Genomic DNA, 26350 nt, shown 5'->3' on the forward strand with positions numbered 1-26350 from the left:
ATACCTGAAGACGCTCTGATGAGGGCTGATGTGAGATGTGAGCCAATCAAACAAGTGAAACATGAATACATTTGTCCTTTTCATCGTGGGAAATGAGTTGTGTTGCCCCTTTTTTTTGCACTTTTTGTTATAGGCCATTTTGGCTTGTATGAACAGACGCTTCCCAAGAAAAAAAGTATAGTATGATCCCTTTTTTTTCCTCCTTTTTTGTATTATCATTTTATTTTTTAACTGCTTTATTTTGATCATTTGTTCACGCCTTTAAACCTAAGTTCTATCTTGAGATCATAAACTTTTACTTCTCTTTAAATCTCCTTTAACAGCGAAGTTCAGAGCGAAACATGTTGACCTTAGTTTAGATTATCTCTCAGAGGCTGGGTGTTTTCCATGCAAGTCAGTTGGACGCTGGACTAGACATCAAATGTTTGTACGTAACTTTAACTCTGGGGTTTTGGAAATAAATGGAAGAGACTTTGCTTCCATCTGCCATCATGCACATCAGTTCCTTTATGGTAATGACATGACTCCATAATGTCCCTGAAATGTCCCCACACTTCACATCAGCAGTGAGGGAAACACTGGAGCTTCCCACAGTGAGAGCTGTTCGACAGTATCTGGGTTAACTGTTGCTTAGCAACCAGCTAATTAAATCAGGTCGTGCTTCCAGTGATGAGGTAAAATGGCTACATTTTTTTAAAATAAAGTTTTTAACTTGTCGACACATGCTGCATCTGTTTGTTAATCCAGTAAATGATGATGATTGCACTAATAACTCTGTCAACCATTTCTCTAATGAAAATAAGCTCTCACTACTGATTAATAAGAGGCAGCTTATTAAAATGTCATTATTGTTGTGCATTTGAATGAACCCATCACATGTAATACTGAGCTGTTTTTTCTACATTTCTAAAAACTGTTTTTGGGAAAAATGTCAAATCATCTTGATAAATATTGAAACTATGATGTACCCAAATAATGAATGATGCGCCACAGTTTTATTTGTAAAACAATCAGATGAGATTCATGTTCTCAAGCTTGCATATATAGAGGGTAATTGCAATTCAAATGTTTGTATTAGATGTCTCAAAATCTCAATTATTGTGTAATTTAGGTCTCTGGGGTTTTGATCTCAATTTTCTTATGTCATCTATGCTTAGAATGGCTCATCTGCAGTTAAAGGTTTGTGTTACAGGTTTCCTGTTTTTGCAATCAGAACTTAAGAGCCCTCATAAGTAAATGAAAAATCAGATAACTGCTACTGAAAGCTTGTCTTGTATTCAACTGTTTTATTTTAATAATATCGCATTTACCAAGACAAACATGCTGTGGAAGAGGGGGTGCTTCAGCGAGCAGACTTTTAAAAAAAAAAATGAATTACACATTTGTAGCCTATGGATACTTTTTTAATCATAATAAGACACGGTGTTACTTGCCAACTAAAAGGTCATTCAAATATTCTTGTTATGTGGAATGTGAATTTTTGTCAGATTGCATTATGTTTGTCTGGATTAGATTTAGATTTTGGAAATGAAAGTTTTTACTGAGATAAATGTAAAGGCATATATCACAAATCTACAAGGGAGCATGTTCCAGGAATCCAGATTATTCAATAAGAACCAGAATGTATTTGTGGATATTTAAAATTCATAACTCCACGCATGGCGGCAAAAGTCAAATTATTCCTCCAAGGATGAGTATTTAAAAGGAATGAACTGATGTTTATCTGCGCTGCACATATAAACATATATGCTTATATATGTTCATATAATGTCAGTGATCATTGGCACTGATAATGATCACTTAGACTTTGTAAAGATTTTATGTATCTTCAATTTGGTTTTGACAAGTGCAAACTAAGTTAAGTTATAGTTTAAAATGGCATTTCTACTAATAAAGAATGTTATTGTGGAAAAACTGCTCCGACGGTTCTGATTAGTACGACTGTAATTTTGACCATAAGGAATGACGTTCAAGGTATTTATACAAAGCAGTTTATACAGTCAGAGTTAGAGCAGATCACCATTGACACGCTAGACTGATTCAAAAGAAGAACCTCTGAGGAAAAGTGAGTTTGTGGTGTGTACATTTAGGACACAGTATACTAGGACAAATTGTGCGAAAGAGTTCAGGGAAATCGGATAAAAACTTTTGGAAAGAAGCAAGTTTTACGCTAAGTCTGAAGAGCAGAGATGGTGTCTGTATTCCACACCCAGACTGGCATTACACCACTTGATAACACCACTGAATTTATTATGTCTTTTATGAGCAGAGACACAACAGTTTTTTTCCAAAGTGAACTGAGAGGAAAAAACTATGACGAAATCAGTGACGTTATGAATAATACCACCTACAATAGTTCCAGCTTAGATTATGATAAACCAAAGCTTATAACAAATGCAGACTTTGTTCTTGTGCCTCTGTTACTCAAAAGCCCATCAGGTGCTCCTTCTTACACTGCAAAGAAGATTAAACTTCTTATGCAGTCTGGATTGCAGCCACTATAATTTGCTATAATCGAAAATGTTGCAGTCATCCTTTCTTCTGACTTTCCTCAGCTATTTCTGTGAGTTGGATTATGAGAAATGGTGTCAGACAAAGAAAGAGAAGGGAGTGTTCTGTGAAGACTCTGCTGGAAGCTCAAATTCAGCATTAGAATTTGTTGTAAAATATATTTTGGCGTGTGTGTGGGGGGGTTAAGGTTGAATATAAGAATATAGTGAGTATAAAGAATATTTCCAGTTGTAACTGGAGGCAATGTCAGAAATATGAGCATAAACACAATGAGCTGGGTGCAGGGAGCTGGTCGATCACTTTGTGGCATGGTTTGAGAATAATCACCTCCTCTTGAACACAAATAATACAAAAGAAATGATTGTGGATTTCAGGAGGACCGGGAAAAAGCCAGACATTGTCTCCATCCTATGTGAAGGGGTTGAAGTGGTTGAGGAATACAGATGTCTGGGAATTTGTCTGGACAGTAGACTGGACTCGAAACGCAACATCGAGGCTGTCTTTAAGCAGGGACAGAACAAACTGGATGTCTTGAGGAAGTTTGGGTCACTTAGATATTATAAATCTTCTATAAGTCTGTGGCGGAGAACCAGTGATTCAAGGAAACTGCACAAACTGATAAAGAAGACTCTGTCTCTGTGCTGGGGACGGCTCTGGAGATGCTGGACCTGATTGTAAAAAGAAGAATTCTGCAGGTTAATGGACATAAAGAACAACAACTGGCCACCCTCTGCATGACACTGTGTTGAAACAACGAAGTATGAGGCCTCTCCAACTCCTGAAATGAGCCATAAATGATGCCTTTTAAACAGGAGATCCTGGTTTAGTTCCTGGGTGAAAATCTCTTGTACTTTTGTGTATTGTTTGTTTTGTTTTCACTTGCTGTTTGGTTAAGTTTAGTCAAAACTAGCTAGTTTGAATTAGGACAACAATTGGTTTTCGCAGCACAAAACTGAGCAACGACAATACATGACAATACAATTTGATTTCCGCTCTGCTCAAAATAAATTATTCTTCTCACAAAAGCCGTGGTGTCCTCACACCTGCCTGGGGTTAAACTTGTTACCCCGATTAACCCTACAAGATTTTGTGCCTCTACAAACATACAGTAGGATTAAATAGCCATGTTCAGTGCACGTGATTCTTCGCAACCAGCCCGCTGAGGTGACGACCCCTTCCCATTTACAAATGAGACATGTAATGCGGCACAAAACAAACTTGGAACCAAAATGACTTGGAAAGTTACGACCCTAAATAAACTCTGTTTACCACTGTTTGGTTAGGCTTTGGCACCTAATCTGTCTGGTTAGATTTAGAAAAAGGTCATGATTTGGATTCAAATCAAAAAAATTTAACATCCTCCATGTTACTGACGAAAGGTAATTACAATCATCAGTACTGTAAGGGTATCACTTGCTCACATATTAGATTCTGACCGAAATGCCGATTGATATGTAAATTATTCCATCTGAGCTCCACCTCCTAAAAACTCCTAAAAAGAAACTCAATTTAAATTTTACGTATTGTGTTAATGTAGGTTGCTATCACCTCAAGTCAAAAGCTGATTGAGAAGGGAGAATTTAAACCCCAGAAATGTCATATCATTCTGAATGAGAGGATGTTTATTAAAAACTTTAGATTCATTTTATCATCAGCTGTTAAAACTGTGTCTTTTCAATGGGTCTATCTTGTGCACATCAGCATCAAAGCTTTTTTTTTAAGCTCACAAACTTTATTGTGACCACTTTCTTTATAATCAATACCTATGCATGTGTTGTGAAGCCCTTTAAAAGTGCAGCAGTAAAAAGCTGTAATGTTTGAATAAGCCGTGAGTCAATTCATGTGGGAAATACAGGTGCAATGCCATAGCGATTCTTAGGAGAAATCAATGATCCTCTGGTTTTATGTGACACTTTGAAATAACTGACAACCTCCTAGACCCCTCTTATCCAACACAGCAGCTACTATATACAGCAATAACTGTCCTAACACAGCCTTTGCTGCAATAAACTTATCAGAACTACCCATCTCTTTCATGCTTTTAAAGAGTGGATGTGGATATTGTTTCAATCCAGGCGTGTCCACACAATTTTGCCTGATAACAGCAGAGGTAGGATGCAGCATAGATTCAGGTTCTTTATGGATATAGAAGAGGATTGTGGGTATCCCTGAGGGCACTGACAAATATTTAAAGTGTAGCCCAGCTCTGTTTACCCCTGGTTACTGGTGAATTATTCACCACAGAGAAGACAAAGTGTCATTCAGAGCAATTTAACAGAGATCTTCTGGTGCACTTGTATTTCTGCTTTTACTTGATTTATTTTAGTTACTTAACTAGTAAATGATTGTCAGAAAATCTGTCAGTAAGTCAATAAAACTGAGGTGACAGATAATATTCAGAAAATGTTTGCATTCTACTTTCTTTTTTTTCCGTCTATTTGATGCACTTTGTGTTCAGAAAACAATGAGAAACCAGTTAAATTAATTTCAGGCATGTATTTGCATAATCTACATCTGCATTTTCATCATGTTAAACATACATTTAAAGTACAAACAACATCTAAACATTCATGGAGATGGGAGCGTTTTAAAAAGGGAATGTGAGAAAAAAGGCATTAAATGGAACATTCATTTCAAATATTTCAGTAAAACTTGCAAAACATGGTTACAAAAACGGTCTCATGAAGGGTGAAGTGAAAGGACTGAGATGTGTTCATATACAGAGTGCAATCAATCACAGCATAATCATATCTATAGTACAAAATGTTGATTATTTGCTGTGGGTTAATACTGTATATTCTAGCATCACTGCATCCCTTTATTCCTTCGGGACACCTGGATTTGTACAGGGTGTTTTTTTTTCTTCCGCTCTTATCAAAAAAAAAAAGAGGGACTCTAACTTCTCAATCATGTAGTCATTGTAAGATTCCTTAATCATGAAACTGTGTAATCCAAACCTGTGGTACAGTTGAACAAATCCATTTCTCACAACATTATAAATATTTTATATCAAATTGACTTTCATCCAAAACTGCAGCGCCTCGGGTGAGTGGCTTTTTGCTCAGTGCAGTGGAAAATCTCAACTCTACACTGGCTGCAACTGCAAATGTGAAAAATGTGAAATGTTTCAAAGAAGTCACACATACATCTGAACCCTTCTGAGGCCAGTGTGGCAGATCAGAGGCCAGGCTAGTTCAAGGGTCCACAGTGGGAATGGTGCTGACCTTGTTGTTCCTGCTGATCCGGCGTTCGGGCCGTGGCCTGGGCAGCTTGGTCTGGATCAGCTCCTCAGGCGTATTACCCAGTGGAGGCAGCAGCCTTTTCTTGCTGTTCCTAGTTTCGGGTAACCACTGAGGTGGCAGTTCAAATGGTCCAAAGCCAAACTGAGGAGAGTCCTCTGCTTCTGTGGGCGTAGCAGGCGCCACCTGTGATGAGGAGGCATAAGCACATGTGTGGACCGGAGAGGTCCGGGGTGCTATGATTGAAGGAGGTACTTCCTTAGTGATGACAAGCCCTCCTCCAGAGTCCTTTTTTGTATTAATTTCACCTCTAAGGCTGCCTAGTCTAGATAAACTCTTCTGGTCCTCTTTGGACCCTGAGCAGCCTCCTAATCCTTGAGAGGCGATCTCATTCTCCACATCCTCCTCCTCTTCTTCTTCTTCAGAGGGTCTGAAGATCTGCTGTTGGCCAATGTTAAACATCTCTAGAAGCTGGCTGCCAGAGCGACCAGCTGTCTCCAGTCCCACCGGCTCTCCAATTACACCCTCAGCCCCTAAAGAGGCCAGACCACCGGAGCTGACAATGTTACGGCGGCTGTAACGTCTGTGAACCCTGGCTAACAGGTCCAGCCAGCTATGGCGGGCTGAGCGGTTAACGGTCAGAAACAGGAGAGGGTTGGTGAGCAGGGATACCTTGGGGAGCCAGAGGGCTGTGAGATACAATAACACGGGCAGCTCTTTGGTGTCTGCCAAAATGGTACGATAAATGACCAATGCCCCATACGGGGCGCAGCATGCTGAAAAAGCCAGCACGGCAGCCAGCAGGGTGGCGTGTAGCTCGGCCTCTCTTTGGGACACATATGGGATGGAGATGCTGTTCTGTGGAGTCCGCAGTGCTGCAATGATCACCTTCTTCTTCTGGCTGGCACTGAGCGCTCTGCGGATCAGAAGCATGAAGAGGAAGACCAGGGCCAGGGGAAGGATCACCGTGGTGATGTTGTAGATCAACACGTAGACCGTGTGACCTAGAGAGCGGGCGTGGTCATCCGAGCAGGATGAGGTAACGTAGACATCAGTCACGTTGGTCACAGCAAACACAGGGAGGCTGGCTACAGCTGCATGGACCCAGATATAGATGACCAGATCTCGTGATTTGGCGTCAGAGATTTTCCTCTCTAAAGGGTACAGCACCGAGTAGTATCTGCAGACAAAAACACAAAGTGTGTCAGCTTACAGTACGCCTAACAAAGCAGAAACTGTGACATGAGACGGAATTAAAGTAAAAAAGGTGCAAATATAAAAATGAGACACTCATCGGTGCAACAAAGAAAAAAGAAATCAGTTTCATTTAATAATCTCAGTTCTGTAATTACGAAAAGAACAAAAACAGCTGAATTTAAAAAGTAACAAGTGATTAGCTCTATAGGTTAAGAGTAAAAGACCCAGCATGATGATTGAGGGGAAAAAGAAATAGCTGGATTATAAAACACAGGTCAAAGTGAGGATGTTGTGGAGCTAACAGATCACATCAGGGCTACGGCAGAGGACCCAAAACTCCTGTTTTATCTGCAATGGACTAGCAGACAGCCTGAACTGTATACAGTGCCTGTGGTATTTTTGCTGTTTTCTTAGAATCCTATGAGAAAATATTGTGTCAAAAAAATCGGAACAATCCTACCATATTTCATTGTTTTCTTTTTAAAGTCTTGTTAGAAGGGTCTTCCGCAGCCATGAAGTTCAACTTGTGTTTGCTGTTATTTAAAACATCCACAATTACTGTAAATTAGACTTCACTGTGAAAAATGTGACAAAAATTCCCAACCACACTGAGCAATCTCCACAAAATTCTCTGGCTTACTTAACGGTAAAATATTTGGCCTATTTTGCGGTTGTGGTGTACAACGTGTTTGCATCTGGCCCCTGGTGTTGCTCAAGTTGATTCTGCTGTTAAAAAAAGGCCTTTTGTTAGAGTGCAGTGTTCTCTGAATACAGTCATGCTGATACGGCTTATGAAAATCTCTCCTAAGATGGTTTACATGGAAATACAGAAAAACAGTATGGAATTTCAAAATGAGTGTGTCTAAAATGCCCACATTGATAACATAATCTGAGGAGTCTGACCCTGAAAAAAAAAATTACTACTATTAAAATCGGACCAATTGAAATAATGACATTTTTTAACTGAAGTATGAGCTTCGAGTACTTTTACTGGAAAGGCAGAACATGTAAGTATTCATGCATCTATTACATTAACTGCGAACACGCAATAAGGCAGAAGTGCAAATTTATCCTGCAGCCTCTTAACATATTTCTGGTGTTACTGTATGTTACTATAAATTGTCACAGCTTGTTTGTGAGATATGGTTCTACAGAGAATGAAAAACACAGGAAACTCTGAAGGAAACTGAAGCAAAAATAAGTTCCTCCCCTTTTTAGTGGTTACTTTAAATATGCTAATAGCTCTACTCATTAATCACCGGAATGGGAAGAATGATCGCGTTAAACTTATGCAGAGGTCAAATCATGTGAAGGTACACCACAGCAGCACAACTACTTTTCCTGGTATGATAATGGATAAAACGATGAGGACTTTCTCTCATCATTACGCGAAACTAATCACATCGAAAAAGTCATAAAAGTTATGAGTGTGTATACCCTTGCAACTGTGCTGCAGTTACAGCCTGGATTACCCTGCTAAAGAATAAATAATTAATTGGTTTTATATCATTCTGACAGTAGTTGCTATGGAGCCCACATCCTTAAAGCAGAAACACCAGGACCGACTTGAGGCTGCAACAATACAGCGTCTGACTGCAATCACCTTTAAAAAGGAAATATAACCCTCACTTATTATTAACTGTACTCTTGAGTGTTTCTCCGGATCTCATGAAGCCCTTTATGTTTTTTAATTTTGCAAAATGAGACTTCAATATTCATCTTCTGTAAAGCCGCACTTCTATACTATAGCCATCCACTCCTGATCTTCTACACACACAACTAAAACTAGTGTCGCGTACAATTTGAGGAAACAGCAAGATTTTCATACACAGGTTTTTTATCAAAAAATGATAAAAAATAAGTGCATTTCTGGGCTCTTTTGCACAGTAGGTGTACAGCAGTTATTCAATATACAGTAATATTGCTTTTATAATGCAGAATAAAGCTAAAGTTGTGTAGTGTGACATGTTGTTCAAAGGTTCTGAAGGGTGAGTTAAATTTCCTCTGAATATAGTTTTACTGGTTTACATCTAAACAACTAAAATAGTCAGTGTATCACATACAAAAGCAGCTGACTGAGTTGTAAAGAGTAAAGACTAGCCAATCAGCACCATGGTAGAAGTAAAGATTAGCCAATCAGCACCATGGTAGAAGAAAAGATTAGCCAATCAGCACCATGGTAGAAATAAAGATTAGCCAATCAGCACCATGGTAGAAGTAAAGCTTAGCCAATCAGCACCATGGTAGAATAAAAGATTAGCCAATCAGCACCATGGTAGAAGTAAAGATTAGCCAATCAGCACCATGGTGGAAGTAAAGATTAGTCAATCAGCAGAACTACAGCTGGAACTGATTTATGTCTGATTCTGATTCATTTGAATACAAATATCATAAAGAGGAACTGATATCAGACAATATATATAATAAACTAAAGGTTAGCTAAAGGTTTCATATTATTATACACACTAATTTGAAAATGTATAATTTCCCTTTGGCACTGTTCCCATATTGTTGCCTTTCAACCTAGAATTAAATAGAAATATTTTTGGATTTTATTTAATGGACCAACTACATGAAATAGTGGTGTATGTACATGTATTCAACCTCTTTGCCTTTAAGAACTGGAAATTATATTCAGAAGTCACATAATTACTTCATTGAATCCACCTGAGTGCAATCCAAGAGTCACATGATCTCAGTAAATATACACCTGTTGTGCAAAGCTCCAGAGTCTGCAACATCACTATTTAAGCATCAAAAACAGGTTCTGGTGAAGTACAGATTAGGGTTATTTAAAAATGATTTTAAAAAAAACTTTGAATGTCCCATAGAGGTCCATTAACTTCTTTATTTTGAACATGGTGCAGTAAGATCCAACAGCAAAGCTGCTAAGAAAGGGTAGATCATTAAAACTCACGAACAGGTAAGATGAACATCAATCAGAGAGGTAGCAAAGAGGCCAAAAGTAACCCTAAAGGAGCTGCAAAGCTCCAAATGTCTGTCCACAGGGTCACTTAAAGTCGCACATTTCACAAAGCTGCGCTTTCAGGAAGAGTGGCCAGAAGGAAAAAAAAACATTGCTTAGAAAACTACAGGGCACATTTGGAGTTTGCTAAAAATGCATTGGAGGCTTCCTAAAAATATAATATGTGGACAAGGGTACTCTTTAAATGATAATATCCCAAAATTGCACAAATTCATCATCCCAAAAAGAACATCACTACAGTAAGGTATATTCATAGCAGCATCCTGCTGTGGGGATGTTTTTCATCGGCAGGCCTGGGAAATTGGCCAAAATTGAAGGAATGATGACGTAAATGCAGGCAAAAGATTGGGGGAAATCTCCTAGTCTTCCAGAGAGCTGAGGCCAAAAATACTACACAAATGCAAAAATAATGAAAAACATAATGTGGTTTCAGTTCTATTTGAAATTGTATTCATTTTGTATCTGCTCATTTGTTACTTTTGCTGGGTGCTTCACACCTGTTTTTTGTTTTTTGATTAGCCCACTGTTCTGTTCTTGCCACCCTCACATGGTTGTAATAAGTAATAACTCTCTTTGTACATGTATTCACTGGCTTTCAGGGAGTTTCTCTTTTGACTTCATGTCAAGCTTTCAAGGTAACCTTTTGACTGCTCCTTTTTTGCCGTCTTTGTAAATCTTTTGGACTTGTTCGGATGGTTTAAAACCAGTTCCCCCATCTGGTTCGTTTGCTCCGCCAACTGATTTTTCTATGTGTGAAAACTCTCGGCTTTTGGATTTTACCTGACTGAGTCCAGTGTCGGGGTCCTAAATGTCGTCACCCATCACTGACATGTTTTGTTGTGTAATTGACAAGAATTCCCCATAAACTCATATTAGTTCCAGGTTGTAATAGAAAAAAATGTCAAAGGGTATAAAAACTTTTACAAGCAACTGTACTGAACAAACAAGTTAAGAGGCTTTTTTAATGATTGGCTGGATGAAAAGACAGCAGCCAAAATGAAAGATGCAAATGTATCTTCCAGATGAGACAGGGTCCAATCAGCATTACTTTTCAAATGCAGAGTGTGTGATTTATGTGGGAAGCAGCTGCTATGTCAGGCTGCTTTTGGTTGTAGCACTTAGCGCTGCAGGGAGGAAAGGGACAATTGCTCTGTCGCTCACAATCACTCACCCCCTCTTATCCACACCACATGGTGAAGGCGAATGCTGAAGAATACTTTTTCGACAGCACTACAAACTACAATTTTCCAGAGTTTAGACCTCATCTGAAGCTGTTCCACAGGTGTTCACAAAAAGAAAATCACTCAACAGACCAATGTATTGATTGACTGATTTAGACTCAGTTATTTTCACGTTCGCACGTTCTGAGGATGGATTGTAGAAGATGTGTGTTGGATTGACCTGTCGAGCGCGATGGCGCTGAAGCTGAGCACAGTGACGGAGCAGAAAAGTTTATGGAGGAACTTGAGGGCCTTGCAGAGCAGCAACATGTGAATCCACAGGCAGCAGCGAGGGCTGGCTCCGAGGGCCACGTCAAAGGGGACGCACACCAGACCAGCGCAGATGCCCGAGCATGCCAGGTTCTTGATGAATCGATTGGTCACGGATTTAAAGACACTCGTACAGCAGGTGCACCACAACATGGTGGCATTACCTGTGGGGAGGATAGAGAGAGAGAGAGAGAGAGAGAGAGACTTCCAGTTTGCTTTCTGATAAACTCATCAATCCATTTTTTTTTTCAGTGTTGACTCTAGCGCGGTTTGTGAAAATAATAAAAAAAAAAGATTATAAGTTGAGTTTTGCTAAGCTGGTAGGATAGCACTGAAGATGTTCTTGTCTGAGCAGTTAAGCTAATTTGGTTTATTTGGCTTTTTAAGAAATTATTAAATCTGGCTCTGATGCTCTGATGCGGTACAGTACCATGCAAAACACTAAAACCATATGAAATGTAGGAAAGAGGATAAACCCATACCAACAGCACTGGAAAACAAGTTTTGAGTTACAGTTGAAAACATACTTTTTACTTTAATCTCATTTAGTTTTCCGTTTGCTGATGACAGGGTACTTTTGCAGTTTCAATCAGCTTGAAAATTAAACTCGGTCTTTTTGGATCAGCTTAATTCGTTTGCTTGTAACCAATTGAAGCAATTCATTTATATTGTGAAATGTACTGGCGGTTATTGTTGGAGCATTTGCACAGTTTCTCAAGCAGCTGTGGATTTATGCTGCCAGACATCTTTCATGTACACCCGGTGATGTTCCCAGTCAAGACTGTGTGGGAACCATCTGTTGCAGGAATGAAAAGAGTTTCATCAAGAATCTGCCTGTATGTTAAGAGCTACTGCAGATGGAATGTGGAACCAATCAGATGCCTCCCTGATGGTTTTACATGATGAATGAGAATTAAAAACATCTGAGGAGCTCACTGCTTTTGCACAGTACTGTAGCTTGACTAAGCTGCAGTTTGCTTCAGTTTAGTATTGGTTTAATACCATGTTTTAAATATTTGTTTGCTGTTTTAGTTTTGTTAAATTTGTTTAAAAATCTGTGGGGAAAAACAGGGTGTTTTGTACATAATCTGAATTTGAGGTATTTGTAACGGACGCCAGAACCTAAAGAAAGCCTGAAAATTAGGGCATTGTGTACCTAAAAGAGCTGATGTTGGAGTATAGTTATTATAAATTGTATTTTCATGGTGTTTACTTGGAAAATTTACATATACTGGAATATTCAGATATCAACCAGATTAAGACATTGCTCTAAATAAGACACTGCCATGCAAACAGCACTTCACCTTAATCAGAATAAGCTCATATTCAGAGTAAGAAATACTGTAAATGTAAATGTACTTTATTTATACAGCCCTTTACAGACAATCATTACGATGTACCAAAGTGCTTTACAGCAGGTAATAAATAAAGAGAAGAATAAGTAAAAACAAACAAAAATAATAAAAGAACAGTAAAAGCAATACAATTCAACAAAATCGAATAAGATAAAAGTTTCATCATACTACTGGCTATTAAAAGCAATCCTAAATAAGTAGGTTTTTAGCCTAGATTTGAAGAGGCCCAGGTCAGAAATAAGACGCAGCTCAACGGGGAGCTTATTCTTATAATGGAATAAAGACATTTTGGAAAGGTGCTGCAGAGTGTTTCTCTCTGCAGGGCGACAAAATCAGTTAAATCCAAATCCAATAAGAAGACTTGATATGGTGCAAACTGTGCCATTTTTATTAGATTTCTCTGTAATTTGAATTCCAAATATTGTTAGTTTTCAAGAATTGAATTTTATACCTTCTTGTGGTGCAATGGTGCACAACCTGAGCTCCAATGACAGACAACTTCCTACACTGCAGAATAATTTGCTCTATTTCTGTTTCTGGTGTTCCTGAAAGTTCATTATAAAAGGCTTCAGTCAATCAGAGGAAGTCATCATTAGCTGATCGGTTTGCAAAGATAATAGGTTACATTCAACAATCAATTACAAATGAATGCTGTTTTGGAAATTTGACCTCAGAGCTTTTAGATGGAGCTGGAATAAGCTGGTTTTAGGAGGACATGGCATGCTTTATTAACAGTGCAGGATTTCAGGAACACAGTGTTACAGAGCAGCTCACAGAAGTATTTCGGGGAAGCCCTAATGTTGCAGTTATTAACAAAACATGCTCAGACTCTGTATTCTGCTTAGCTGACTCACATGGGATAGTAAAAGAACAAATATTTCATTGTTTTAGTGCAAAATTACATGAGAGACTGCTGAAAAGATTCAATACCTTGCTTATTTATGCTTTTTCATAAAAACTAGAGCCATAACCAGGAATGTATGCTCAATGTTGATGGGGAAAAAACCTCCTGCCATCTGTGTCAAAATGTTGATCTACATTCACATATAGACCCTGAACTTTTTAGAAGTTATTTTCTGGAGTGACAAATCTAATCCTCAATAGATCCTTGGTGAGAAAATGTAAACCTGTTTCATTTAAGCTCTATTGACTGACTATCATCAATATTGCTCAATTTAGCACAGGATTATATCCAGTGCAGGTATCTAAAAAAAACTGCATTAATGAAAACACACGAGGCTTCTTCCTCATCTACAACAGTCAATTATTGCATTTTAGTGGCCTTTATCTGGCTCCACAGCTTTGTCGCCAAAGCTCCACGGAGCGAGCTCCCGATTTTAGTTTTCAAATGAAAACGGCCATTTTGGTAGCCTGGAAAACCAGCGCCAACTGCTGGACGGCAAAATGTTTTGCCTGCGGTTGGGTCTGGCTTCGAACCACTTTTCATTTTGAAAATACTGCCCTGAATCTGGCAGATGGCAACTAAACCAATCACAACGCAGAGATGTGTTTTGAATCAACGCGGGCGGGGCAGAGGGTCAGAGCGTTGGCCTATAGGCACAGACACGGTTTGAAAGACAACGGGTTGTGCTCATCAACAATGTTCCGTTGTATCCATTCATCGGAGCCAGACTAAATTAGACATCCAATCCATTTAGGCTGGTTTATCAGGCTACCATTTTGGCCCTGTGTAGCTGAAATAGCTCAGACTGAAGATCTGAAGGTCCCTGGTTCAATCCCGGGTTTCGGCAAAGACTACTATGAATTGTGGATGTTTGTCAAGAGGGAAACACAGCCCATGTTAGGAAAGTGAACTGGTAAAAAGGAATTATCTCAAAAAAGCTGCATTAATGAAAACACACGAGACTTCTTCCTCATCTACAACAGTCAATTATTGCATTTTTGTGGCCTTTATCTGGCATCACAGCTTTGTCGCCTAAGCTCAACTGAGCGAGCTCCCGGTTTTAGTTTCCAAATGAAAACGGCCATTTTGGCCCTGTGTAGCCAAAATAGCTCAATTGAGAGAGCATCAGACTGAAGATCTGAAGGTCCCTGGTTCAATCCTGGGTTTCGGCAAAGACTACTATGAATTGTGGATGTTTGTCAAGAGGGAAACACAGCCCATGTTAGGAAAGTGAACTGGTAAAAAGGAATTATCTCAAAAAAGCTGCATTAATGAAAACACACGAGGCTTCTTCCTCATCTACATTAGTCAATTATTGCATTTTTGTGGCCTTTATCTGGCATCACAGCTTTGTCGCCTAAGCTCCAAGGAGCGCGCTCCGGTTTTAGTTTCCAAATGAAAACGACCATTTTGGCCCTGTGTAGCCGAAATAGCTCAGTTGGGAGAGCGTCAGACTAAAGATCTGAAGGTCCCTGGTTCAATCCTGGGTTTTGGTAAAGACTACTATGAATTGTGGATCTTTGTCAAGAGGGAAACACAGCCCATGTTAGGAAAGTGAACTGGTAAAAAGGAATTATCTCAAAAAAGCTGCATTAATGAAAACACACGAGGCTTCTTCCTCATCTACAACAGTCAATTATTGCATTTTTGTGGCCTTTATCTGGCTCCCCAGCTTTGTCGCCTAAGCTCCAAGGAGCGCCCTCCGGTTTTAGTTTCCAAATGAAAACGGCCAGTTTAGTAGCCTGATAAACCAGCCTAAATGGATTGGATGTCTAATTTAGTCTGGCTCCGATCAGTGGATACAACGGAACATTGTTGATGAGCACAACCCGTTGTCTTTCAAACCGTGTCTGTGCCTATAGGCCAACGCTCTGACCAATCAGCGCAACTGACTGTGACGTAGTAAGCGCGACAGAAAGCTTTGGTGGGAGGGGACTCTTCCAAAACTGATGCCAAGGCTGAATCAAACGAGCGCTGTTCCATTGCCGCCGCCATCTTTCTTGTTGTGCTTTCGCTGTCTATGTTCGCTTCCACTGCCCAACGTCGCACTGCTCTGTCGTCACTCCCTCAAAACCCCGCACCAGAACCCTCTGCCCCGCCCGCGTTGATTCAAAACACATCTCTGCGTTGTGATTGGTTTAGTTGCCATCTGCCAGATTCAGGGCAGTATTTTCAAAATGAAAAGTGGTTCGAGGCCAGACCCAACCGCAGGCAAAACATTTTGCCGTCCAGCAGTTGGCGCTGGTTTTCCAGGCTACCAGTTTAGCCCTGTGTAGCAGAAATAGCTCAGTTGGGAGAGCGTCAGACTGAAGATCTGAAGGTCCCTGGTTCAATCCCGGGTTTCGGTAAAGACTACTATGAATTGTGGATGTTTGTCAAGAGGGAAACACAGCCCATGTTTGGAAAGTGAACAGGTAAAAAGGAATTATCTCAAAAAATCAATGAAAACAAACGAGGCTGGTAGGAAAGTGAACTGGTAAAAAGGAATTATCTCAATGAAAACACACGAGGCTGGTAGGAAAGTGAACTGGTAAAAAGGAATTATCTCAAAACAGCTGCATTAATGAAAACACACGAAGCTTCTTCCTCATCTACAACAGTCAATTATTGCATTTTTGTGGCCTTTATCTGGCTCCACAGCTTTGTCGCCAAAGCTCCACGGAGCCAGCTCCCTGTTTTAGTTTCCAAATGAAAACGGCCAGTTTAGCCCTATGTAGCAGAAATAGCTCAATTGGGAGAGCGTCAGACTGAAGATCTGAAGGTCCCTGGTTCAATCCTGGATTTTCGCAAAGACTACTATAAATTGTGGATGTTTGTCAAGAGGGAAACACAGCCCATGTTTGGAAAGTGAACAGGTAAAAAGGAATTATCTCAAAAAATCAATGAAAACAAACGAGGCTGGTAGGAAAGTGAACTGGTAAAAAGGAATTATCTCAATGAAAACACACGAGGCTGGTAGGAAAGTGAACTGGTAAAAAGGAATTATCTCAAAACAGCTGCATTAATGAAAACACACGAAGCTTCTTCCTCATCTACAACAGTCAATTATTGCATTTTTGTGGCCTTTATCTGGCTCCACAGCTTTGTCGCCAAAGCTCCACGGAGCCAGCTCCCTGTTTTAGTTTCCAAATGAAAACGGCCAGTTTAGCCCTATGTAGCAGAAATAGCTCAATTGGGAGAGCGTCAGACTGAAGATCTGAAGGTCCCTGGTTCAATCCTGGATTTTCGCAAAGACTACTATAAATTGTGGATGTTTGTCAAGAGGGAAACACAGCCCATGTTTGGAAAGTGAACAGGTAAAAATGAATTATCTCAAAAAACCTAAATCAATGAAAACAAAAGAGGCTGGTAGGAAAGTGAACTGGTAAAAAAGAATTATCTCAATGAAAACACACGAGGCTGGTAGGAAAGTGAACTGGTAAAAAGGAATTACAGTAATGAGGTTTTGAAGCACATAATTGTGTGATTGCAATTGTTTGAGATGGTTGTGGCCATTTTCCATAATTGCTACAACCATCTCAAACAATTCTCATTTAACTGTAGAAAAATAACTGGATGAAATTAGCAGAAATTTTATATCTCCACTGGGTCTTTTTTATGCTGCCTCCTTCTGCTATGATCATTTTTTAAATGTCTATTATTTGACTACCTGCAGTTAGACAAACCTATTGACATTAAAGGGGAACTGCTGTATTTTCAACATTAAGACTCTTTTCTGAGTCGTCTGCAATGTTTTAGAACCCCCCCTCACCGCTTTTTTGATGTTTACTGCTGTCTCCGGTATTTGCCTAATTTTGATTCATCTCAACCTGCTTTAGTATGGCAAGTCATGCGCATGTCTAGAAAGATCCGTAAAAGCACAATAAACGTCCGTTTTCAAAATAATCAACTCATCGGAGTGGTTACTGGTGTGCACTGGTAATCCATATCAAATTTCGTTGCGAAAAGTTGCTTCTGTCGTGTTTTATTTGGCAGCTCGTTCATGCTCGAATTATTTTCTTAGCGGTGGCGGAGTAATATCAACGAACATCCAGTACAAAATGTCAAATAAAACACGACAGAAGCAACTTTTCGCAACGAAATTTGATATGGATTACCAGTGCACACCAGTAACCACTCCGGTGAGTTGATTATTTTGAAAACGGACGTTTATTGTGCTTTTACGGACCTTTTTGGACATGCGCATGACTTGCCATTCTGAAGCAGGTTGAGAAGAATCAAAATTAGGCAAATACCGGAGACAGCAGTAAACATCAAAAAAGCGGTGAGGGGGGTTCTAAAACATTGCATACGACTCAGAAAAGAGGCTTAATGTTGAAAATACCGCAGTTCCCTTTTAACATAATTGATTTAGTACTAAAACCAAACACCAAAAAATCACCATGAGCACATATTAGTTTTATGCTAAATGAAAACAAAGAGATTAATGACTCAGGAAAGGTGATTTGTCAGATTTGCAGGAAAATGGTGGCTTTAAAATAAATCTTGTCAAGAGCTAACATAAAATAAACAGAAAAGAAAAGACAAACATAATCTTTTTACACAGTTTATCATCAAGTAAACTTCAGTTGAAATAACAGCCACATTGGGCACTTAAATTTACACAACCCAACAAACAACCCAACCAATAGTCTTTGGGATGTTACCATTTGGACAATTTCCAGGGCTTTGATGTGCTGCTAACTAACATTCTCTGATTGACTGAGACTGAACCAAAACCTGTCTTTTGCATGTGCACAAAAAATAATGTCACTGCTGCTGTGTGTCCTTTGAAGGTAAAAGCGCTGTAAAGCAAAATGATACCACACAACGCAATCTCAATATCGCAAAATATGGGCATTGGTCCACGATAAAAAAAGTTCATAGCAATTTCACTAAAAAGTGTACAATAGCTACAATTTCCTTCCTCAGTTCTTTACTGCAACACAGTTCCCATCACGCCACTCATTACATTTCCACTCCTGTTGTGAGGCAACGACGTTGATGCTCACAATGTAATGATGTCGACAGTTGCCATAAAAATACAAAGGTTGGTAGGTGCTGTAAAAGTGCTGACCTCCAAATGTGAGTATGCTGGTTAAAACCGGATTCTTCACAATCTTCTCCACAGTCCTCTCACTTTTCTACTTTTACTGTACTTCAGTGGACACCCTTTAATGGTCATCTTACGATATCTAAGCCTGGATTGTTCCTATTTCACAATTCCTGGTTAGACTGGACTGATACCACACATATAGAAGAAAAGAAATGTTAAGAAAAGAGAAGATGAAGACATCACAGACAGAAAGGCTGAGTTGAATTTGCACGGAATTCCAGGAAATGATTCATTACAGCAGTCAACTGATGACAATGTCCCAGACGCAACCACAAATTTACAGCATTCACAAGGCTGGAAGCTGTGACTCACGTTGTATGTTTGGTCATTCAGTAATTACAAGACTGCCTGTTCTGTTTTTAAATTTGCTAGCTGGCTTGCAAATGTGCATGGCACAAACTGAAATGGATAATTAGGTGCAGTGATTTGGGTAAATCTTACTGTAACAGTAATGTACAAATTCAGGTTTAAAAGGTGTGGAAACCTGACCGTGCTTTACTCAAACCAGCTAATGTTTGCGATGTCACCACATCTGTGTGGCATACAAGGGCTGTGTGTTGATCCCACTTCCACCATTATGTGTTGTCCTGAAACGTTATCAAGAACTTCCCACCTGCACTAAACAGGTGTAGCTTGTTCATATCAAGTGCTTAACAAACACAGACATAACTGTGACTAACACAATTATGTGTGTATATGTCTGCATGTGTGTTCATGCAGACAACAATGTAACGTCTATTCTTTTATAGTCAAAGCTTGCTTTGTCTCTAAAATACACTCTTCGATCCAATCCTTTTGAGCCTGAAATGCTCACCTGACACTTCAGGAACACCCTGGCAACCATAGTCACAGCAGCCAATGGAAAGAACAAGTAAACACTGAACATGAATGCTTTTTCCACTCACCAAATGGTAGCCCAAGTACAGGTAGCAACGCTTAAAAAAAAGGTAAGGTAGGTCAGTTGTGTCACTGGTGATCGTAAGCTGCGATCAGTGAAGCAGGATCAGTCCGGGTGTTTAAAGATAGTAGCACGTGCTTAAAAGATTCAACGTGTGAGTCATCTTTAACACATTTAGCAGCTTTTAGCAGCCCAATAATGTTATAATTACTTTATTTTCCTCTGCAGACTTATTTTATGAATGAGCAACAGAGGACAAGAGAGCCAGCTATTACACATAATCCCTCACATACTTGAACTTGAACAATAGTTGCCAGCCACGGCCATGCACGCTGTAAACACATTAATCGGATTTACAGAAAAACTCTGATATGAGCTTTTTCAGAAATAGTGGATGACTGTCTTATCAAGTACAGATCAAATCTGCAAGTCTGAAAATACAAATTAATTCTGCAAGTACAAAGCTTTTGACCCACTTTTTACACTCTTAACTGAATGCCCCAATGAAGATGCTTAGCTTGAGTCATCAGTCATATTTATTTGATAACCAATCACAAAGAGAAGGACACATGTGCTGATTAGCATCTGACTGCAACCTGTAGAAAGTGGAGGTGGGTCATCTGACTCCACCCACATCCAAGTCAGCCATCTTGTTATGAAAGAAGACACGCACACATCCAAGGCATTATCTCTCAGGTAAATCAAACAAGGAGAGGAGAATAATGGGGGAAATATAAACAATCTTACCACAAAGGCACCATAATACAATATATCTGTATTTATTGAAGGCTTTAAGATCTATCAACAATTATGATAACAAAGTAAAATAGGGTTATGAATTAAAGGTAAACTGTAGTCCAAGAATCCATTCATAATCACTAATCACACCAAAGAAAATGGGAGACTAAACACATAAAAAAAAACAATAAAAAGAAATGCAGACCCAGTGTAGCATCAAATCTTACTTATTCAAAGGACTAACAAAAACTAAGCATCAACATGAACGAGAAATAGCAGCATGAGCCCATGAAGTCATTATTGCTCTCATTTTCCTACTGTTAGATATCTTAATTCAATCCACATGATTATCAAACAGGACATCAAATCTTAATTAGAAGTATGACCATTAAAGTTGTTTGTCTCCTCAAACCACAAGAGATGAAGCATTTTAATCAAGCTATAAGGGTTAGGGTCCCATTAGGATGGACTTTATTCTGAATAGCTGTTTAAACATCCCTGATCTGCCATCGGTCAGATGTTACAAAGTCACGCTCTAGAGTTGAATGTTGCCCAAACCCATATACAGTGACTTAATTTGGAATTCTACCGGATAACCAAAATGTACTAAATTTGTCAGTCGGATTTTTGTACAACAAAACTGCTCAGCGTGTCTAAAACGTTTGACTGGCTAAAAGGTGCAATCAGAAAAGAGAGGTGGAATTAAGCTACTCCAGAGAAAAAAAAGCCTCTGTTCCCTGAAGAAGAGTGGGTTAACGCCAGAACAAAGTACACAGCTACACTGCAAACCATCCATATCACTGACAGAATCCAATAAGCACTGCCTGCTGCCATAGTGAGACTTTTCATGTGAACGTGCAGCTTGAATTGCATAGGGTCAAAATGTTTCATCAACTCTATGAACTGTTTATATCTGTCATACAAAGAAGGGGAGTTCCAAAGCGATACAGAGGACATTTATTCTTGATATGAATTTTCTTTTGCATGTGGATGCATAAATGCTTCACAGCCAAATCAACAGAATACAATGTTGGTATTTTAAATCTAATGAAAATTGAAAAATTAAAATACTGGAAGCCTGGGCTGGTGCTTCATGTGTCACATATTTTGTCAGGAATCTGAAGGGTTGAAACCAAACATGAAGACAGAAAAAATTATAAAATAACGGCCAAACACGGAACTCACAACAGACTCAAGCCACAGTTGCTCAGGTGAAACTTAGTATTAAAAAAGGCCCAACGCTGGACACTAACCCTGGTCTCCACAAACAAACCCATTAAACCGTGACCTCCTGCTGCAGACTTATTAAGGCACACACCCAATCATGATGCACGGACAGCTGGTTCATCGCTGGTCCTTTTATAGATACTAAACTAATGCAACACTAACTCGTTCATGTTGATGAATCATAAAGCAATACATTGGCATTTATTTATAGACCTTGTCCTGACATTTTGCAGCCAATCACAAAGCTGTCTGCAGGATATGGAAATTCATTTATTCCCCAATCAGAACAACAAAAGTGCCTACAAGATGGAACCGACATATCTCATTCATCCCTGGTGATAATTGCTCTCTGAATATAAAAGATGATGCAGTGTGGCATTTTGCACAGTATAAAACATAATAAAGCTTGAGCATTTAGGGCATTTATTTTTTGAAACTCCAACCTTCAGAAACCAATCTCTGGAACTATCCCCATTTTGTTTGTTCATTGTTCAGTTCCCTCTCTTATCTGTGTACTAAAAGGTGCATGCTGATGGAGATGCTGCAATCAGACTTGTAATGAGTGTTAGAATAGAAAGTGATTGTAAAATTGAAATAATTTCAAATTTTTGATGCAGTCCATCATCAATGGTGATGCAGCCAACTATCTTATTGACAAACAAGATTTACTTTTATTTTCATTATCTTTATTTGCACACCAATTTCAGTTGTATTGTATCAGTCCCCTTATCTTTTTAATGCTTAAGTCTAAAACTGTTTAATTGTCCACACACTTCAGTCGAACTGACATTTGATACAATATCAAAAATACTGCTTTTGCTCTAGGCTAAAGGAGCAGCCTTTCTAAATAGAAATGTATAGGCTGGATTTTTGTTATTTTAGAAGTATGGCTTTACATTAAATCCTTGCATCATAGCATACTGTGCAATAAGCACAAAATGAAAATCAGTGTATTTGTGGAAAAAACTGTGAATAACATTCTATTTGAAGGTTAACAATGATGTTTTTCTAAACCTAACCACGTGGTTTTGGTGCCTAAAGCTAAATAGTTTAAAACAACCTAAAAAGTAATGGGTCAAAAAGAGGACCAACCTGGGTCTCATATTTGACATTTCACCTTTTCCAGCTTGGAAACTGTGAGATTTTACTGCTATTATTTTGATCAGTTATTCTATTCCAAGGACACAAATCAATACATTTCATTGCATAATGGTTTCATAAATTCACAATGAATCTATGGTGCATATTAAGGAGACATTGGTAGGAAAGAATTATTGCATGGCCATAAGTTGGAGCTGGCTGGTCACATGATCGATATCAAGCAACCACAACAGAAGAGGGTATGTGGTTGAAATTCTAATTCATGGCTACCACCTCACAATTGAAGAGCATAAGCTCTAAATATATGATCCATCAGCATAAGTAAACTGTGAGGTGGTGATCCATTTTGTTTTTAAAATGCATGAAGATACTTGCACTTTGATTGGCCTATAAAGAAAAGTTTCTAACAGTACACAGGTCTAGGCAAAGTCATTGACTTCACCAGGCAGAAGCTGAAGGTCCAAGGAGACTACGTAGACTACAGGTGGATGGACAACAATCCTCGAAGAACATCCTCTGAATAGGTGTTCATAACATTCCCCAGGCATTTATCATTCATCCACAATGTTCACATCTAGTCTCCCTGGTCCTTTCAGCTCCTTGAAGTCAATGACTGGCCTAATAACAAAATATTGTTTGCATTTTAACTGTTGGATTTGAAGCACATGAAGCAAGTGTCTTACAAAATATAACCCCTGTGTTTACCTACAAAATAATGCAGGTGTCATTGTAATGCATCCATAGATCAAAATTAATTCAAACCAAATGGATCCATATGTTATATAGCTCTTCCGGTTACTAACTCATGCTGCCAAAACAGATATGGCAACATGCAAAAGCATGTATTGGCCATGCTCGCAGAAGACACTATTTACCTGCTACATTGCTCTGTACAGCAAGGGGTGGAAAGCAGTAGTAATTTGTCCCTTTTTTGCCACTATTTTGTGTCAATTTTAACATAATGAATGATGTGTTTGTGCTCTCTGCAAAACGTCCAGCATCTCTCTGAGTTTATAACATTCCAAACAACACATAGTAATCGAGGCAGATAGTCTTTTCACCAGTGGAGACACAGGATGTCACGGCCGTATTTGTGAAAATAAGTGACACATATTATTTGTAGTGCTCATTTTCAGCAGGATGATTATTTTTCTGACTGTCAATATGATGGAGGAGAATGCCAAAGCCAGGATTTTTATGGCCGATATGCTGTTCATCACTTCACAAGCCTTCCTCCTCCCTTTATCATCAGCAACAACAGCACAAGTTTGTGCTTCTCCCAGGACAGCACAGATTGAACTTAAGAGGCTTAATGTATGTATGGTAAGTAATTGCTATCATTTGCCACTTTTTTAGGTTAAATAGGTACTAATTCTGCTTAAGTTGCCAATTTGGAAAAAAAAATTTTTATGGAAAAGTGCATATAATTGCGAAAGTCTGTGCTTGCTTATTCTATGTAACCAAATATTACAAGTGAGTGGGGAACATCCATGCCCATACAGCTTGTCAATGACAAGAAAACCCCACCCTAAAGCTTAATGTGCTTTATTGACTGCCTCACGGACCATAATTTACCAAATCATGCCATACAGTAGCTCTCCACGACCTGAGTGCTTATTGCTTACACGTATTTATGTGTTTCCTGTAAAAAAAAAGTAAAAGTCTGATAGGTCATTGCAATGGTCTAAGCAGTGGCCTCTGCTCTGCACAAATTAATAAAAATATTTCTTTCACACTTTCTAACAATTTCCAAGAAATAACAACTGAAAATCAACTTTTTTGCTAGTGTTGGGCCCGAAGCCCAAAAAGTGACAAGTGACTATTCACGTGGATTCTGACACAATTGGCCTTTTCTTTCAGCCCAGTCTGCAGTGACTGTTGGCAGGTTAAGCATTTGCAGATAAAACTCCTTGGCATTTTTAGCGTGCCTCTGTGGTTGCACATTAAGTTGATTACATGTCACATATATTGCATTTGTTAAACAATAGCAGTGAGTGGACTGAAGGCAGAAAGGGACGCATTGTTTACGGCTGCCAGAGGATTTGAAAGCTGAATGACCACAAAAAAAAATTTTCTCACTGGTTTAACTCAAGATCTCCAAAGATTCTTTCAACCACATTTTTGAGGATCTGAAATGGTCATTTACTTGTATCCTTTCTGTGTAATGATAAGAAAGTGAAAAGCATTAAGCCATTGATATGGTAAAGGGATCTCATGGGAGTGACACACACTAAAACAGTTGGTTTAGAAAATAGCCCAATTTTAACCCAACTGCGGTGTTGAATAAGGACAAACCCATTGTTGGAGTTGTTTTAACCCAACAGGTTGGGTTCATTTTAGTCTTTTATATTCTTCCTGTCTATTTGGGTTGAACTGACATGCATCTATTTTCGCAGCATCAGGTATTTCGACTGAGATTTAGCAAAACGTTATTGTTTTGGGGAAAGAAGTAAAGATGTACACAATGAGTCTGCAGGATAGTATCATTAAACCTGTCTAAATGCGCTGTATGTGTTTGAGCGGACTTACCAAGCAGTGAACCTATAAGGATGAAAACCTGAATGGTGGTGGTGAAGTCTCGGTAAGCTTGTTCTCGGACGAGGCGCTGCTGTTCGCCCAGCCCGCTGCCCCCAGCTGGTGGGCTGCTGGTGTCCCACCGGGTCGACGGGTTCGACGCGTTCTGGGGATCCAGCCAGAGGTGAGCTGCTGTGAAATTGACTGCACCGTCCCCCACGGTGACTGCCCGGCTCCAGCTATCCATTGTCGATCCACCGAGATCCTGGCGATTTGTTTTTTTAAGAAAGCTGGCGGGCTGTGAGCCCACACCACTGGGGAGACATTTCTGACCTGATCGTTGAAATTACGGTAAAGGCAAGAAAAACAAACATGGAGCTACATGACATAGATTATGTACAGGAGATCTCAGTGAAGGTGCAGAATAGATGGATCGGCGGGCAATGCGTGTAGCTGCCAGCAACTGGAGGATCTTTTGTCAGTAAATATGTCTGAGAAATACAGGGGGGGGGGACGTAATAGCCCATTCAGTCATCAAAGCACAAGAAGACAGCAAACCTCAGCTGAACTCCCAATAATTTTCCAGAAGGGATGCATGATAGAAATGAGCCACCATTCACAGCCTGACTGGATGGATGGTGCACTGCTCCCTGTAACACCGCGCGTTCCTACAACCACGCCGGGTTGCGAAGTGTCCATTCCGGGAATGAAGCGCGCAGCACTGAAGGCAGGGTACCATCACCTCTCGCTGTCCAGAAAAACATTGTGACTGATGGGCTGTCACTCCTGATGCCTCCGCCAATTGCACAGTCAGAGGCTGCTCCTTGGTAGACTGGATGGTGTGGGGAAACCGCAACTCGATTTCTCACGTGAGGTGCAAGACTGAAGAGGAAAGCCCCTCCTCCTAGCACCAAGGAACTCCTTTTCATTTTATGAATGACAATATGCATGTTTGCATGGATTAATAATGGTAGAAGACATTGGTAAACTTCCCATGAGGTCAGCCAAACGATTCAACAATGTATTTTATTCATTATGTTTTACTTTTTAAATGAAATGCCTTACATCATATTAAAATTGTATTCCACATCACAC

General features: G+C 39.5%; 1 protein-coding gene and 1 non-coding gene across 2 annotated transcripts; one reads left to right on the top strand and one right to left on the bottom strand.

The window, feature by feature from the left end:
• Positions 1-5007: 5007 nt before the first annotated feature.
• Positions 5008-26117, bottom strand: gpr176 (G protein-coupled receptor 176). The gene is made up of 3 exons (XM_075459044.1): positions 25271-26117; positions 11335-11587; positions 5008-6930 (listed from the first exon to the last, which is right to left on the bottom strand). Exons 1-3 carry the CDS (start codon positions 25500-25502, stop codon positions 5706-5708), a joined length of 1710 nt encoding a protein of 569 aa, XP_075315159.1. The 5' UTR covers positions 25503-26117; the 3' UTR covers positions 5008-5705.
• On the top strand, positions 15106-15178 carry trnaf-aaa (transfer RNA phenylalanine (anticodon AAA)). The gene has a single exon. It is a non-coding gene; the product is annotated as a tRNA-Phe (tRNA).
• Positions 26118-26350: the final 233 nt, after the last annotated feature.

The sequence above is a fragment of the Odontesthes bonariensis genome, chromosome 24 (genome assembly GCF_027942865.1).
Source record: "Odontesthes bonariensis isolate fOdoBon6 chromosome 24, fOdoBon6.hap1, whole genome shotgun sequence".
NCBI lineage: Eukaryota > Metazoa > Chordata > Actinopteri > Atheriniformes > Atherinopsidae > Odontesthes > Odontesthes bonariensis.

Bases quoted from the DNA above. Each gene is read 5' to 3' on its own strand.
- gpr176 (XM_075459044.1), bottom strand. From the start codon at position 25,502: ATGGATAGCTGGAGCCGGGCAGTCACCGTGGGGGACGGTGCAGTCAAT. The intron at 11,588-25,270 runs GTAAGTCCGCTC...TCCTCCCCACAG, and splicing joins CCTTATAGGTTCACTGCTTG to GTAATGCCACCATGTTGTGG. The intron at 6,931-11,334 runs GTCAATCCAACA...TTTTGTCTGCAG, and splicing joins AGCGCCATCGCGCTCGACAG to ATACTACTCGGTGCTGTACC.